The sequence below is a fragment of the Chiloscyllium punctatum genome, chromosome 8, assembly GCF_047496795.1.
Source record: "Chiloscyllium punctatum isolate Juve2018m chromosome 8, sChiPun1.3, whole genome shotgun sequence".
In the NCBI taxonomy this organism is placed as follows: domain Eukaryota; kingdom Metazoa; phylum Chordata; class Chondrichthyes; order Orectolobiformes; family Hemiscylliidae; genus Chiloscyllium; species Chiloscyllium punctatum.
The window spans coordinates 76,049,067-76,067,301 of NC_092746.1; the positions used below are offsets into that span (position 1 = coordinate 76,049,067).

The following is an 18,235-nucleotide window of genomic DNA, read 5'->3' on the forward strand; positions in this document are numbered from 1 at the left end:
TTGTCAAAGTGCTTTTTAATACCTAGCTGTCTCACTTGACTATATTTTTTTAAAAAAAGTAAATTCTGAAAAAAATCAGCATTGTTGGCAATATATACAGCAAAATGTACATTTCTTTTCATATTGTTAAGACTCAAACACAATGTTGAGTGAATAGAACATGATGCAAGTTAAATAGCAGTGTTTGAGATTAGCTCATTTCAATGATGTACATTGGGAGGTTAGCCAGGAAAGCTTTGGAAATTGTTTGGGCTAGTTTAAATTCAAAATTTTCTAGAGTAATAAATTGACTGTGTGCTATTAGCTGCTATCTTTATCTTTTTATATTTGTGATCTTTATGAATGCAAGTTTTGGGGGTTTGTTCTTTCTATTTGTTCAGTGATAGAAAGTGCTTTCTCTGGATTTCCCATCTCTCCTCCAAAACCAGCACTACCACCAACCAAACCATCTCTTCCCCCCCCCCCGCCACATACACACCACCTATCGGTATCACTGCCATGAACACTTTATACGACTGAATGGAAATTTTTCTTTCACTTGCCAGTGTTGGAGGATTTGAGCTATAGGGAGAGGCTGAACAGGCTGGGGCTGTTCTGCCTGGAGCGTCTGAGGCTGAGGGGTGACCTTATTAAGGTTTACAAAATTATGAGGGGCATGGATAGGATAAATAGACAAAATTTTTTTCCTGGGGTCAGGAAGTCCAGAACTAGAGGTTTAGGGTGAGAGGGGAAAGATATAAAAGAGACCTAAGGGGCAACTTTTTCACACAGAGGGAGGTAAGTGTGTAGAATGAGCTGCCAGAGGAAGTGGTGGAGGCTGGTACAATTGTAACATTTAAAAGGCATTCGAATGGGTACATGAATAGGAAGGGTTTGGAGGGATATGGGCCGGGTGCTGGCAGGTAGGACTAGATTGGGTTGGGATATCTGGACGGGTTGGACCGAAGGGTCTGTTTCCATGCTGTACATCTCTATGACTCTGTGACTGCAAAAACTTCATTTTGAAAACAAGTGCTGACCATGAAAAGAGCACTGTATATGTGTGAGCAGTGCAAATGATCTCCAGTTATATTGGGAGAGGAGTGGAAACTAATATCCGAGGATATGGCCATGGGAATAATATAACAGCAGCCAGGTCCCTGTTTAGAACTTTCCCAAATTTGAGTTTGTTTCAGAAACTAGGCAACCAGTCTTGCTTATTGGTTAGAGCTTTGAGTATCGGAATTGGGACATTTTGTTGCAGCTGTACAAGACATTGATGAGGTCACATTTGGAGTACTGTGTGCAGTTCTGGTCACTCTACTATAGAAAGGATATTATTAAACTAGAAAGAGTGCAGAAAAGATTTACTAGGTTGCTACCTGGACTGGAAGGTTTAAGCTTTAAGGAGAGGTGGGATAGGCAGGGACTTTTTTCCCTGGAGTGTAAGAGACTGAGGGGTGACCTTAGACTTTTATAAAATCATGAAAGGCATAGATATCCTCAATAGCCAAGAGTTTTTCCCATGGTCAAAGTGTCTAAAACTAGAAGGCATAGGTTTAAGGTGAGAGGGGAGAGATACAAAAGGGTCCAGAGAGGCAATTTTTTCACAGGATGGTAGTGGTGGAAGCGAGTACAATTTTGTTATTTAAGAAACATTTAGACAGGTCATGGATTGGACAGGTATAAACAGATATGGACCAAACACAGGCAAATGGGACTAGTTTAATTGTGAAAACTAGGTGGCATGGGCAAGTTGGGCTGAAGGGCCTGTTTCCATTGCTGTAGACCTTTATGACTTTACCACCCTCGATGGAATAGAATATCGTGGTGTCCTCCTATACCTTTCTTGATGACCACTCGAAGTAATTGGTCATGTAGTTTTCTAAAAGATACAGGATTACATGCTCAAACTGAAATCTTTCAAAATAATGGAACGGAATATCAAATTTCATTATGACCCAAGAAACTTTAGAGGATTAAAAGCCTACTCAAAATCCTGGGTAACTAAAAGTGACCTACCAGTTCATCAATGATACATGTGCAACAATGATCAAGATCTATCCATTGGCAGATACACTAATATGAAAACAAATATAAAATCAGTTTGCGTTATTGTATATGCCTGTAATGAAACCAAGTTTCAGAAGTAACATTTCACAAGATTAATTGTATTTGGAAGACATTTGCCTTCTATTTTAGACTATCTTTTTATTGCCGTGACTGAGCAGAGTTTACAACTGGTGATTAAACAAATTTCACTAAACCAGTCAATTTAGTTCCACAGTGGTTACTGTCATTGATAATGGGTAGAATTAGTCCTTCGCTTTGTGGGTTCTAGACAGGGAATTACCATTTCCATATCAGTAAAATAAAGTCTTATGGATCTTTTTCAGTAAATTGCCTCCTGATAAATGTCAAAATAATATTATTTGACTCTAGAAGGATTGTGGTCAAGTAAGAAAGTAATAATCAAAAACAGTTGATTGGATAAAGTGTATTCCATTACTGCAAAAATGAAGAGAAATCTGTTCAAATGTTTGGCTAGTATTTCAGGGTTGTGTTGAGGAATTGCGAGGTCTATCAGAAATGAAAGCCAAAAACAGTGGAAATACTCAGGTGAATGGCACACAGTGAAATGGAGTTAATGTTTCAGATATTGTGCTGGATTTTGTAGAGTCCACTAAAGCAGGCAGAATAGCAGACATACATGACTAGCTGCATATCATTCTCCCAAGTGCTGGGTAAAACTGTAAAGCATTAAGTCAGCTGCAAGAAGGTAACAAAACAAGAAACTCTCCATTAGCAGTCGGAAACAAATTGAAATGCACGTGGGAAACTAAATATGCAATTTAAATGCAGTTCAACACTATTTAGTTTTACTTCTCCACTTCAGTAAAACTCCTGTTTGTCTCATGCCTTCAGTAATCTGCCCACTGAAAGATGGCAAATTATATCTGACATCTTTGATTTGGTGAGAAATTCTTTTGGACATCCAGGAGACTTGGTGATAAGCCCCTGGATTAACAATACAGAGATGACCTCTTTATAAAAACAGACTGAGTTGACACTAAGGGGTAGAACCTCAGGTAGAAAATTCAGAATTTAGAAATAGTGGGCTCAAAATGTAAAGAGCAGCAGACAGATGAACTACAGAGTGGGTCTTGAATTGGCATCACGTACCTGAGGATGCTTATAAAGTTACCTACCTGGGGAGGAGGAGAATATAGCAGTGACAACATGAGAATCATGGATTCTGCCCTTTTCCTTCCTTGAGCACTGGAGGGGACTGTGCTACCTTGCTGTAATACCTAAGACCTCAGTTGAGTCCATTGGTATTGCTGAATGATCTTGTGCGACAGCAGAGAAATCTTCTCCCTGAACTTAGCATATCTTTTTGGGCTGGAACAACAGAAATTAAGATGATGGAGATGTAGAAAGACTTGATAACAATGTCTGAAGAAAATGTAGGGCTGGCTACCCTTTAACTATGGCACCAGATGCTACAGAACAACAGGTGTTCTGATAGCAAATCACGTTTGTCACATGATACAGTGGCTGAGGCTGTATCATGAGCTTGCCATAATGTAATTGGATTCAGCCAATTGCCAAGGATCACGAGGACATCAGCAATTTCCTCTGGCTCTTCCAGCAGGTGCCATGAGAGGAGGACTAAATCCAGCCTGCTAACACTGTTTCATTTTTCACAGATGCTGCCTGACCTAAGTGTTTCCAATATTTTGTTTTATTTTGGATTTCTGTTGATGTTTTGCTTTTGTACTAGCTCCATTGGCTTTACTATATTTGTGTTGGTTTACAGTTAGTGGTGTGGGACTGCTAGATCTATTTTATCTGGCTCTTGCTAATGTATATTTGAGGTGTTATCCAAACAGCTTAGAAACCTTGCTAATTCAGAACAAGTTCTGTTTGAAAGCTACTCCTAAAATACTCCATTTTCCTGCAATACATTGGTATTCAGTCTTTCAGCGTGAAAAATCTATTTTTAATATTGTTTTTCAATGAGCTCTCCATTCCAAGATTAATAGTTTATGCTGTCGTAATTCTTCATGGATTATGAGCTGACATTGCTACTTTTTTTATCCTGCGGAAGGATCATTGGACCCAAAATGATAACTCTGATTTCTCTCCACAGATGCTGCCATACCTGCTGAACTTTGCCAGCATTTTCTGATTTTGTTTCTGATTTACAGCATCTACAGTTCTTTTCGTTTTTATTGTTACTTTCTTTGTTCTTATGATCTTTTTTGTACCAGTACTCTTGGTCTCAAGACCTATTAGTAGCATTGGATCAGAGCTTTATAAATCTTATTTCCATTTTGATTATGAGGGTGTTGCATAAAATCACTTGAAAAGCATCCAGTTTGTTCAAATTGCACCAGGCTTGTTGGTCTAGGGGTGTGATTCTAGCTCAGGCATTTGTTCTACCACTGGTACATGAGAGGTTCCCCCGTTGAAATCAGAGGCAAGACCCAGATGCCTTCCTCTAGTTACAAGGGTAGTGCGGAAAAGGTAGGAAAGTGAAGTTGATGATTATCCGATTGGACATTATCTCAATGAATGGTTGAAGCAAACTCGTTGAGCTGAGTTCTGCCGACATAATACATAGAACATTACAGCGCAGTACAGGCCCTTCGGCCCTCAATGTTGCGCCTCCCTGTGAAACAAATCTGAAGCTCATCTAACCTACATTATTTCATTCTTGTCCATATATTTATCCAATGACTGTTTCAATGCCTGCAAAGTTGACAAGTCTACAACTGTTGCAGGCAGTGTGTTACACGCCCCTGCTACTCTGAGTAAAGAAACTACCTCTGATATCCGTCCCATATCTATCACCCCTCAATTTGAAGCTATGCCCCCTCATCACCATCCTCTGAAAAAGTCTCTCACTGTCCACCCGATCTACCCTCTGATTTGATTAGATTAGATTAGATTCCCTACGGTATGAAAACAGGCCCTTCGGCCCAACAAGTCCACACTGACCCTCCAAAGAGCAACCTACCCAGACCCATTCCACTACCTTATATTTACCCCGACTAATGCACCGAACACTGCAGGCAACTTAGCATGCCCAATTTACCTGACCTGATCTTTGGATTGCGGAAGGAAACCGGAGCACCTGGAGGAAACTCGCACAGACATGGGGAGAATGTGCAAACTCTACACAGACAGTCACCTGAGTTGGGAATCGAACCCGGGTTCCTGGCGCTGTGAGGCACCAGTGCTAACCACTGAGCCACCATGCCGCCCACAAGGAAAGGTTGAGGGACATGAAGCTGTTTTCATTACAGAGAAGAAGCTTGAGTGATGGCTTAATTGAGACATATAAGATGGTTTCCTTGTAAGACCTTCACTCCATATCAGCCAACATCTTAGTAAATCTCCTCTGAACCCTCTGTAACCTACTTCTGGTCCTACATCTTATGAGCAATCATTTGTTTACAATTGTTTGATTTCTGATGTACTCCAATATTTTGTGCCTCTCTGCTATAAATTGCTTTTGGGCAAAATATGTTGGCATTAGTCACCACCAGTGCGCATTTATGCACGTTGTGTGTAAGGAATAGCAAGTGTAATTTCAGCATTTAAAAGATGGTTGGAGCAGATTGCAAATAGATCAGTTTACAATTCCTTAACTTCAGAATTGTGTCCTGTTATCAGTGGCCATCTGAAGGTCCAAATATATTCATCAACGACGTTCATATATTAATGTGTGAAAGATGTTCAACAAAGACAGCCCCGGCAAAGTGGTTAATATTAACAAACACATCCAAAAATTCAGAACTCTCAGTTGTACACTTTTAATTGTCAAATGTGCAACATAATGCAATATTCTCTGATGCAATTGTATTTTTTAAAAATTAAAACTTACCTGGTAGAAGTAATTGTGTTTGGGAGAAAGATAGTGTACTGTATTTATTATTTAATAATTCCTCATCTAATCTTTTTTTCTGTCCTCTCAATTATTTATATGTTATGAATTGGAGCCTTTGACTTGAAGTATCTTTGGTAAAAGAGATCCATCAGCATTGTGTTGCTATTCCAGATTACACTGCATTTCTTTTCAAATATATTATCTTTTCAATTGTCAGCATAATGCAGTTCTATTAATTTCCAGTAGAAAAAGTCTATATTTCCAGTTATTACCTTAACCGCTTACCTGCAGAGAGCATCAGTTTGTGAGATCAACCCGCTCATTCATATGAAATCATTGCTTGCTGAAAATCCATCATGAGGCAGTTGTAGATTTGTTCCTGTCATACATTCCATCCAAGCGTTATGCTGGGGAGGTAATGGCCCAGTGGTATTATCACTTGACTATTAATCCAGCAACCCAATTGATGTTCTGGGGACCCAGGTTTGAATCCTGCTGATGGTGGAATTTGAATTCAATGAAATATATCTTGGAATTAATAGTCTATAGATGCCATGAGCAGCACCAGGCATACCAGGAAGCCGTTGTCGGTTGGAAATGTGTTTTGAAATCTGCCATCCTCTCCTGGTCTCATCTCTGTGACTCCGGACTCTTAGCAATCTGGTTGACTCTCAACTAGCACTCAGTTGCATCAATCATTACGAAATCTCAACAAAAATGAAACTGGGCATTGACCTAGGCACCAGACAGACAATGGCAGAAACAACCCTGTCGACCCTGCAGAATCCTCCTTTCTAATATCTGGGAGCTAGTGCCATAACTGGGAGAGCTGTCTCTCAGGCTAGTCAAGCAACAGTTTAATATTCATTCCTAGGGAACCTTATCTTACAATGTTCCAGATGCAATTATCACCATCCCTGGATATGTCCTGTCCTGCCAGCAGGACAGACCCACCAAAGATGGTGAACAGTGGTTAATAATTGAGAGAGCTGCCTTGGAAGTCCTCAACATTGACTGCAGACCCCACAATGTCCCATGGCTTCAGGTTACACATGGGCAAGGAAACCTCCTCCTGATTACCGTGTATTGTCCTCCTTCGACCGATGAATCATACATCACCATGTTGAACAAGACTTGGAGGAAGCAGTGAGGGTTGCACGGTACAAGTAGTACTGTGGGTGGGCGACTTCATTGTCCAAGAATGCTTGCCAGAAGCATTGCTGATCGAGCTGGTGGACTGGGATTGTGGCTGGTGATGTCTGCCAACAAGAGGGAAAAACATGGTAAAAACAATGACTGCAGATGCTGAAACCAAATACTGGATTAGTGGTGCTGGAAGAGCACAGCAGTTCAGGCAGCATCCAACGAGCAGCGAAATCGACATTTCAGGCAAAACGTCGATTTCGCTGCTCGTTGGATGCTGCCTGAACTGCTGTGCTCTTCCAGCACCACTAATCCAGAGGGAAAAACATACTTGACCTCAGCCTTACAGCTGCAGATGCATCTGTCTGTGATGTCATTAGTAAAAGTGGCCAACGCAGAGACTTTTTGGAGTCCATTTGTAAGCCCCCACCTTTACATTGAGAATACTCTCCATGTTGTGTGGCACTATCACTGTGCTAAATGAGATAGACTTCAAATAGGTCTAGCAACTCAAGACTGTACAATGAGTCTCTGAGAATTATCAACAGCAGCAAAATTGTACTCCCAACACAATCTGTAACCTCATGCCTGGCATTTCGCCCAGTCAACCATTACTATCAAGCCAGGGGATCAACCCTGTTTAAATGGAGAGTGCAGGAGGGCATGTCAGGAGAAGCGCCAGACATACCAAAAATAATGTCAACCTGGTGAAGTGACGAAACAGGACTATTTACAAGCAAAAACTAGAAGCAGCAACCTTCAACTAATGGACCAGATCGAAGCTCTGCAGTTCTGCCACATCCAGACAATTGGTGATGGACAATGAAGCAACTCACTGGAGGAGCAGGTTCTCCAAATATCTTCCTCTTCGATGATGGAAAAGCCCAATCCATCAGTGCAAAAGATAAGGCTGAAGCATTCACAACAATCTTTAGCCAGAAGTGCTGAGTGGATGATTCATTTCAGCCTCCAACAGTGGTCCCCAGCATCATAAATACCAGCCTTCAGCCAATTCAGTTCACTTAATGCAATATCAAGAAATGGTTGCAGGCACTGTATATTGTAAAGGTTACAGGTCATGACAACATTGCCACAATAGTACTGAAGGCATGTGCTCCAGAACTTGCCACTCCCCTAGCCAAGCTCTTTCAGTACAGCTACAGCCTGGCATCTGTTCAACAGTGTGGAAAATTGCTCAGGTGTGGCTTGTACACACACAGCAGGACAAGTCCAAACTAGCCAATTACCGTCCCATCAGTCGACTCAGACATCAGTAAAGTGATGAAAGGTATCATTGACAGTACTATCAAGTAGCACCTGCTCAGTGACACCCGCACCAACCAACCCACCCCTCTGTGGTGGAACACTTCAACTTCCCCCTTCCACTCGGCCAAGGGCATGCAGGTCCTGGGCCGCCTCCATCACCACTCCCTAACCACCCGGCACTTGGAGGAAGAACGTCTCAGCTCCCGCCTTGGGACCCTCCAAACCCATGGCATGAATGTGGATTTTACCAGTTTCCTCATTTCCCAGTTCCAACCTTCCAACTCTGCACTGCCCTCATGACCTGTCCATCTTCCTTCCCACCCATCCGCTCCACACTCCCCTTCAACCTATCACCATTACCCCCACCTCCATCCATTGCACACTCAGCCATCTTCCCCCACTCATTTACCTCTCCACTCCCTAGGCTCCCACCTCATTCCTGATGAAGGGCTTTTGCCTGAAACATCAATTTTCCTGCTTCTCGGATGCTGCCTGACCTGCTATGCTTTTCCAGCACTACAGTCTTGACCTTGCTCAGTGATTCCCAGTTTGGGTTCCACCAGTGCCAATCAGCTCCTGACCTCATTACAGCATTGGTTCAAGTGTGGACAAAAGAGCTGAATTCCTGAGTGAGAGTGACAGCCCTCTGCATCGAGATCACATTTGACTGAATGTGGCAACAAGAACCCTTAGCAAAACTGGAATCAGGGGCAAGCGATCTACTGGTTGGAGAACACTTCCTGCATGTGTAGCATGCAGTGTTTTTGTCAGTGTCAGTCTATCCACTAATATTAAAGCAAACGTGTTGATTATCTACCCTGTCTTTGCCCCTCTTAATTTTATACATCCAAATCATATCCCCCCTCAGTTGCGCCAAGGAAGGTAACCCCAGTCTATCCAATTTCTCTTCGTTAAAACTCTCCAGCCCATGCAGATCCTGATAAAGCTCCTCTGCACCCTCTGTAGTGCAATCACATTCCTCCTATAATGTGGATTCCAGAACTACAACAATACTCAAGTTGTGATCTAAACACTAAGTAAGATCCACAAATATACTTCACAATCTAAATGAATTAAATGTGGAAACTAATTGTCATTTTTCTAAATTTGCTGATGACTGAGTATCAGTGCAATTTGTAGGGAGGATGCAAAGAGAACCTTCATCAACTTAGTGAACAGCTTTGAACATGGCAGATGGAACTTAATATGAATAATTATGAAGTTATTCACTTTGATGCGCAGGTGCAGCAAGCAATTAGACAGGCAAAGGACCTGTTGGCCTTCATCACAAGGGGATTTGGTATAGCAGTAGAGATGTTTTGCTGCAGTTGTATTGACCTCCCCTAGAATATTGTGCAGAGTTTTGGTTCCCATCTTTAAAGAGGGATAGTTAATTAGCTTGCTTGGACATGTTATGACATAGCTGCAGTGCAGGTAGGACTTAACCGAAGACATTCTGGCCCAGAAATAGGGTCACTACCACTGTGCTACAAAATTTTCTGAGGAGAGGTATACTTATCATAGAGGGAATGCAAGTGTGGTTCACCAGATTAAACTCTTGAGATGGCAGGAATGACTTACAAAGATATTGAGAGTCTAGGTTTGTGTTCTGTACATTTTGAAGAGCAAAAGATAAACTGTATAAAACTTACAAAATTCTTAAAAGCCATGATAGGATAGATGTGATTCAGATTTTTTTTTCTTGGCTGGTAGATTGTGAGTAATTCTTAATGACTTGACAGCCCTAACTAGTTTCATTGCTACCTTGTCAAGAAAACTTCTTTGCTTCAGATTTCTGGCTTTCATTGGTTCTATCAAGGCATGATGAATTGGAGATTCTTTTGTCAGTCATTACTGAATCCAAGGATTTTTCCTCATGAAAGATTTTTGTTTTGCAGATAATGGATTTATACCTGACACAATGCTTGAGGATGTGATGAAAGCATTGGACCTAGTGTCAGACCCTGAATAGTAAGTATTCCCAACAGTAGTCTATTCTGCTATAACATGCACTTCTTCAACACAAATTGAAGAATTTAGACTGTTATTTGTAGAACGTGATCTTTCCTTATCTCTATTGGCTATAACGTGATTCCAGCCCCATTAGCTTAAATGGATTGGCTTTGTGCAATTTTCTTATAATGCCAGATCACACGAGAACGGAACTATGTCATTATATCAGACTCAACTGTACTGTGATATTAAACCTCAAAATAAAAGTGTTAATGTTGTAGTTCTTATGATAAGTAAGTGATATCTGAACTTGATTATTGCTGAAGAAAAGAGTTTTGCTTTTGATGCTTTTCATTTTTTAATTATAGCAGATGCAAAGATGCCACATTTTGAAGAGAGCAACAATTCTCCAAGATAAAAGGATGCTGAATAGTTAGCAAATTGACTCAGACTCTGGTGAAAGCATTGTTATGGCAAATGCATAAGGGAACTCATGTCTCTCACTTTTGTTTAATTCAAGAAAGGCTTGCAGTGTGGCACACCACTTGCTGGAAGTTGTATTTATTCACAAGAAGGAATCTGTCCTCTGCAAGAAAAGGAACACGTCCATGCATTGTAATTATTTTTTTTTAATTAAACACAAGGGTGGGTGACAAGATAAGACATGATCTGCAACGATTCAGAAAAAAATGACCACCACCACCTTAAGGACAACTAAATTAATATATGCAATCAATGGTGGCCGAGCCAGTGACACAAATATCTCACAAATTAATTTTTGAGAAAAGTTATGAGATGCGTGCTCCCTGATAATACCTCAGCCAATTAGACTCTACTTCCCATCTAATCAGCAACTTTTTGTCATGTGGTATAAATTATTCACCCCTTCAAAATTTGGCACTTCTTGCATCTCTCCTGCTGACTGCAAAATGAAAGACTTTTGATAATTGTATATATTTTTTGGCAGCAAAAAAAATTGTATGTGTAAGCCAACGTATAATCAATCTTTTTCGCTCTCTCTTTTGTTAAGAATTGTTTAATTTTTGTTCTTATTCTAACAGGCTACCTCTGTCCACGTGGCTACTGTATCTTTAATATCCTGTCTTAGTCTTTAGAACCAGTCTGTTAACTGATACCTTTTAAACCCATTCTATAAATCCAAAACTGCAAAATCCACTGTGTTACGTTTATCCGGATGATCTGTGACATACTCAAATCGCAATAAAGTTAATTAAGCATGATTTGCACTCTGCAAATCCACATATAACTCCTGGTTCATTCATTCAATTCTGAATCCTGTTGAATTGTACACATTATCCCACAAGAAAGGCAAAGCTAATTGCCCAATTAATTCTTGATTCAGGTTTTTCTCTTTTTAGTTGCCAGGCTTGTGCAGGAAATGGACAAAGGGGAAAAACATGGACCGTTCTCTTTTAAGCGCAAACACTTCTGTGCCTTTCTGGTCTCCCTTGAGTTCTGAGAGAGGAAAATTAACACTGTTCCACTCATTCCGTTTATGTTTTTGGCTGCACTGTTAAGTGTCCTGAATTTGTCTCGGTCAATGGTTTGTGACTCATCCATTTTTTTTAGCAGTATTAGGTGATTAAATAGCCCTTAAATTTTGCGTAAAAGGCTGCCAAAACACAGGAATTTTTTATTTATTCTGTTTTTTTCCCTTGATGGCTAGCATATCTTTTTCTGCTGTACTTTTCTGAGCATTGTGTATTTTTTATTACTCAAGCTGGATTTTTTTGTTTCAAAAGTACTTGAGAGGATACACAAAATCAATTAACTTTCAAACACACGTAATCAGAAACACGAGATGAAAATAAATTTAAAATTGCAGCATACGTGCCAAACTTAAGCTTTTCACTCCACACTAGTTTTTCAGCATTCCAAGAGAAAATCCTTTTTCCCTGGAATTGGAAATATGGAAAGCAGGATTATAGTCTGTCAAAAGCAGATGGGGCTGGAATCAATCAGCTGTTGCTTTTAATATGTTGCTTGTTCACAAACTTCAGACAAAATATTTTGATGCAGTGGTGTTTTCTCAATCACAAAGTATGTTCTTTAAATATTTCTCAAAGACTTTGTTGTATACTTACTTGAAGTTGCTTAATTCAGTTTATCTATTCATCAAAGTTGAAATTGTGCTGTTCTATTAACATTGCTTAATTCCAGCTAAAGGATTGTTTATTTTTCCTTCACACTGAAATGACTTAAAATTATCAAGAGGAGAAAATCCAACATGCTGAGATTTACTGTTCCGCAAATGAACTTTCTACATTAAGTCTGGGTTTTCAGTTTAAGTGAGCATGCTTCAATAAGGATTAAAGTTTTTTTTAAAAGATAACAATAGAAGCACAAATATAGCATGGGGGCTATTCAGCCCAACTTGTCCATGCCAGTCCAAAGACAAATAGATGCCCTTTCTTATCCCATCTTCCTGCACACGGCCCATTTCGCTGCAGCACTTGTGGTGCAGATCCTGGTACTTTTTAGGGTCTCTGTTTCCACCACCAGCTTCGGCAGCAAAAAGTCCAGGCATCCACCGCCCTCTGCGTAAAAAAAAGTTTGTCCTCATGTCCCTCTGCCACTTAGCTCGAATCTATGGTCCCTGATTTTTGAACTCTGTGCTGAGGGAAACAGGTTCCTCCCGTCTACTCTTCATAATTTTGTATACCTCAATCATGTTGCCTCTCAGCTTCTCTGTTCCAAGGAAAACAACCCCAACCTCTCCAATCTCTCCTCGTAACTACAATTCTGTAGCCCTGGCAACATTCTCAGAAATCTCTGCACACTCTCCAGAAAAATTACATCTTTCCTATAATGTGACTAGGACTGTACACAGAACTACAGTTCAAAGTTTGTGAGAAGATTTGTAGCTCGGGTGCTCGTTGTTGTGGTTCTGTTCGCCGAGCTGGGAATTTGTGTTGCAGATGTTTCATCCCCTGTCTAAGTGACATCCTCAGTGCTTGGGAGCCTCCTGTGAAGCGCTTCTGTGATCTTTCCTCCGGCATTTGTAGTGGTTTGAATCTGCCGCTTCCGGTTGTCAGTTCCAGCTGTCCGTTGCAGTGGTCAGTATAATGGGTCCAGGTCGATGTGCTTATTGATTGAATCTGTGGATGAGTGTCATGCCTCTAGGAATTCCCTGGCTGTTCTCTCTTTGGCTTGTCCTATAATAGTAGCATTGTCCCAGTCGAACTCATGTTGCTTGTCATCTGCGTGTGTGGCTACTAAGGATAGCTGGTCGTGTTGTTTCGTGGCTGTTTGGTGTTCATGGATGCAGATCATTAGCTGTCTTCCTGTTTGTCCTATGTAGTGTTTTGTGCAGTCCTTGCATGGGATCAGCACGACCAGCTATCCTTAGTAGCCACACACACAGGTGACAAGCAACATAAGTTCAACTGGGACAACGCTACTATTATAGGACAAGCCAAACAGAGAACAGCCAGGGAATTCCTAGAGGCATGACACTCATCCACAGATTCAATCAACAAGCACATCGACCTGGACCCAATATACCGACCACTGCAACGGACAGCTGGAACTGACAACCGGAAGCGGCAGATTCAAATCACTATAAATGCCGGAGGAAACATCACAGAAGTGCTTCACAGGAGGCTCCCAAGCGCTGAGGATGTCACCTAGACAGGGGACGAAACGTCTGCAACACAAATTCCCAGCTCAGCAAACAGAACCACAACAACAGAACTACAGTACTGGTATAAAATATAAAATGTAAAGTGGAGTAAGAAATCTCTGACCTTTAGTTCAATGTTTAGACGAGATCTTTTCTGATCCTCTCTGATCCTAAGTCATGAAAAGCATTGGGACATATCTGACTGGTGGGCTGTTAAAGTATGTCTGTTGCTATATTTTGGGCAACAACTATCTGTTACAGCTTTCTTCATTGTTAAGGACGAAAGTAATGCCTGAAATTGATTTCAGATAATCTTTTCTCTGCCTGCTATTTGCTTTTTCCCTTAGTTAGAACTATTGTCAGTTAGGGAGATTGTGCATTCAGCTTCATCACTGAACTTAAATGTTGGTCATTGTCTTGTGTTGACCTTGTATTCGCATATTTGTTTGCTTTTTTCAAAGAGAATGTACTGTTTGGAAAAGTTCCCATGTGCTCAACCTTTGAAGAATTCCACAATTTTCATATAACTTAATCAAAATGTCCTGAAGCAAAACAAAACGTTTTTCTAAGTTAGTGCAAGTAATTGTGGATAAGCATCATCTCAGTGGGATGTATTGTTCCTGGTTCTAGCCCTTTAAGTATCAACATTAGGATCCTTTTGGAATGAAAATACACTGAACACATCTTTGGATTAATCAGAGGATTTTTTTTTCTCCTCTACATAATGCAGTACAGTTTTTAAATGCTGACACATGGAATCTCTGGATTCTACTTGGTCTTTGCTTTCATAAGAAGTTAAACATAAATGACCCGATGTGAGTTTTTCTCCCAAAAAAGGCGATGCAAAGCAAATAGTTTTGAATAGTACCAGATTGTGCTGGCAAAAAAGCCAACAACAGTCTAATTCTGGCACCGCTGCTGTGGAGAGAGGGATGAGGAGAAGAGGCAAAAGTTTGTATAGTATAAACATAAGTTATACTTGGGGCCAAATGACCTTCGTGATACTTCAGCTCTGTAACAAATGAAGCTAAGAGTGTTTGTTTATTTGAAAACGACTATTATTGTTGATGTTGAGGCTTCAAATGGCATTTAGATTTTCTTTAACCTAATTTATTAACACTTCATTTTCTAGCAAACTCAGTTCTGGTGGCTTATTTGAGTGAATTAATTTTAAACCTTGCACTGCTATCAAAGGTTGATGTGTCACTAGCCAGATTCTTTGCTTGATTTCAATTTTTCTGCCACAATAAAATAAAGGTCAGTTTGAAAAGCCTCCTGCAAAACATTCCTTTCTCTGCTCCTCTTACTTTCTTTGTCCATGCCATTTCCCTTGCTGTCCATTTTGTTATTGCTTTCTTTCACAAATTGAGAAACTTTGATTCAATGGTGGCATAAAGCAGGTGCTGTCAGATCTGCTGTTCCTTGTCAGCAACATTCACATCCCATGAAAGGATAAAAAATAGTCCACATTTCCAACAAATTGCCTTGTGCTTTGACCAAAGTCTAAATCATCACTATTTATCTGTTACAACAAATGTTTATTCCATAGTTTCTGTCACCAAATTTCTGTTTGAACCTCCTTTCACCCCTATTCCCATCACTTCTCTTAAAACTGTTTCATTGATAAAACTTTAAGAAGTATCTTGCGTAGTCATTCAAAGCTGGCATTAGATAAAATGCAAGCAAAAATCATTTATTTAAGCACTGCATGCAGCTCACTACATGTGCAGCAAAGCTCAAAGGCTTTGGCACCATTCATTGTTCAGTGCAGAAAGACCATTCTGATCAAAGTTCTCGTTCATCACTATAGTTGCTACCAGGCCAAAATGTGTCTCCTTCTGTTCTTTGGCCTTTCTGTTTTGTTTAGTTTTGTTGATTCAGTTTTCTATTACAAACTCTGAGAACAGTTCCCTTCATTTGATTTTATTCCTGGAGCCCTGAACACAGCCCGTGCATCATCTGCAATGATTTTACCACTTTTCTCCACACATTCACCTTGGAAGAAGTGCTCAATGCTTCTATCCTTCACCCTTCTCTTTCTCTCTGTATACTGCTCTTAACCATTGCATTTTTCAGTTAACACTCACATACCAGTAGTATCTTGCTGTACCACTTGGCCAAATTATTACTTCCAATACCACAGGCATCTATTCTGTCTGACTGACTGACAGAGGTTGAAGATGACCAAAATTTTTGAAATTTAATTCTGAAAGGACCAAATTTATCCTGTATGGCTCTCCTCAAAATCTCAGAACTTTGAACTCCATAAATGCAGATTCAGGTTCTGCTGAATCATACAAAATCTCAATTTTCTATTTGATCCAAGCTCAACTCAGAATTTTGTATCCTATTCATCACCAAGGGAACCTCATCCATGTTGACAACATTTCCTTCTTATGCCCTTGTCTTCTCCAATCACTGCACAAAAAAGTCAGTGAATTTGATATTCTAAAGTAAAACCAAGACCTGCGGATGCTGAAAATCTGAAATTGAAACAGAAATTGCTGGAGAATCTCAGCAGATCTCACAGCATCTGTGGAAGAACTGAAGAAGGATCTCGGGACTCAAAATCTTAACTCTGCTTTCTCTCTTCAGATGCTGGAGACCTGCTGACTTTCTCCAGCAATTTGAATTCAACATTCTCTTAATTTACAAATTCACCTCAGAGCTTGTTTCAGCAATATATCCAGTGATTTTCTCCTCCACTGCTCTGAATTTCATTCAACCCCTAATAATTAGCAGAGCCTTCAGCCATCATAGTCTTGCACACTTAAGCTATTATAAATCCTTTTTCTCTTCCTACGTCTCTCGCCTCATTCAAAGATTTACAAAATTTCACCAGGTGTCATGTAACACTTCCCAAATTATTCAGCTAATGCTATTCGGCATTCATTTCTGTTCTGTGAAATAACATGGTATGTATTCATTTACTGACTTTAATGAAGTTTATGTTATTATTGGCACCATAAAGTCTGCAAAAGCACATGTATTATTGCAGTAAAATGTGTGACATGTCCAGAATCTCAGTTTATTTTCTCCAAGTAGCCAAGTGCCATTATATATTTTACATCATCCAAAATTACAAACTGTTTATAATGTGCATACATTGAAATAGCTATATTGAACAGTGTAATGTTTTCTTTCAGTGTTAACATTATGAAGAACAAACTAGACCCTGAAGGATTAGGAATCATCTTACTTGGAACGTTTCTACAAGAATTTTTTCCTGAGCAGGTAACGCTTTTTATTTAGTATTCTAACAAAATGGTTGTCCAATTTGAGGGAAAAAAATGTTAGTACTTCAGTATGTTTTATCACAGAGTTATAGAATCGTAGAGACATATAGCATGTAAATAGACCCTTTGGTCCAACTTGTCCATGCCAACCAAATATCCAAAATAAATCTAGTCCCATTTGCCAGCATTTGGCCCAGATCCTGGATTAGTGGTGCTGGAAGAGCACAGCAGTTCAGGCAGCATCCAACGAGCAGCAAAATCGACGTTTCGGGCAAAAGCCCTTCATCAGGAATAAAGGCAGTGAGCCTGAAGCATGGAGAGATAAGCTAGAGGAGGGTGGGGGCGGGGAGAGAGTGCATAGAGTACAATGGGTGAGTGGGGGGGGAAATGAAGGTGATAGGTCAAGGAGGAGAGGGTGGAGTGGATAGGTGGAAAAGGAGATAGGCAGGTCGGACAAGTCCGGACAAGTCAAGGAGACAGTGCTGAGCTGGAAGTTTGAAACTAGGATGAGGTGGGGAAGGGGAAATGAGGAAGCTGTTGAAGTCCACATTGATGCCCTGGGGTTGAAGTGTTCCGAGGCGGAAGATGAGGCGCACTAATCCAGTATTTGGTTTCCAGCATCTGCAGTTATTGTTTTTACCTCTTTGGCCCAGATCCATCAACCCTTCCTACTCCTATTCATATGCAGATGCCTTTTAAATTCTACCTCTTAGTTATGCCACCAAACCAATTCTGATAGGAGATCAAAGTCTTCGCTTGGGAAAGAAAGAAAACACAAGCGATAACTGAAATAAAAATACCAGAAAGCAGTCTTCGTTCTCTGGTCAACGATGTAGGATAATTCTATGAATAGCTATTTTTTTTCTCTCGCTGCTGTTCCTTATGGGAGGAGAATTGTGAGAAATACCATCTCAAATTTACGGTATGTCGCACTTATACAGAAGTTTATTGGTACATTAATTATGTTGAAAAGATTACTCCTATAGATTAATGTAATGGAAGATTCTAATAATATTGTAATCAATTCAACCTACATCTCCACTTAATACACTGCCTGTCTGTTGAGTCAGTTGCCATCATGTTCTTCTATAATCTCCCCTTCCATATAAGCACATGAAT

General features: G+C 40.2%; 1 protein-coding gene across 2 annotated transcripts in view; it reads left to right on the forward strand.

Annotated features, from left to right (window-relative positions):
* Window positions 1-18,235, forward strand: part of mindy3 (MINDY lysine 48 deubiquitinase 3) — a 135,371-nt gene that overhangs the window by 105,486 nt on the left and 11,650 nt on the right. For both annotated transcript variants that reach the window (XM_072575820.1, XM_072575822.1), the window contains exons 12-13: window positions 10,183-10,255; window positions 17,027-17,114. In XM_072575820.1, coding sequence (XP_072431921.1) covers window positions 10,183-10,255; window positions 17,027-17,114 — 161 coding nt within the window. The remainder of the gene's footprint in view (window positions 1-10,182; window positions 10,256-17,026; window positions 17,115-18,235) is intronic.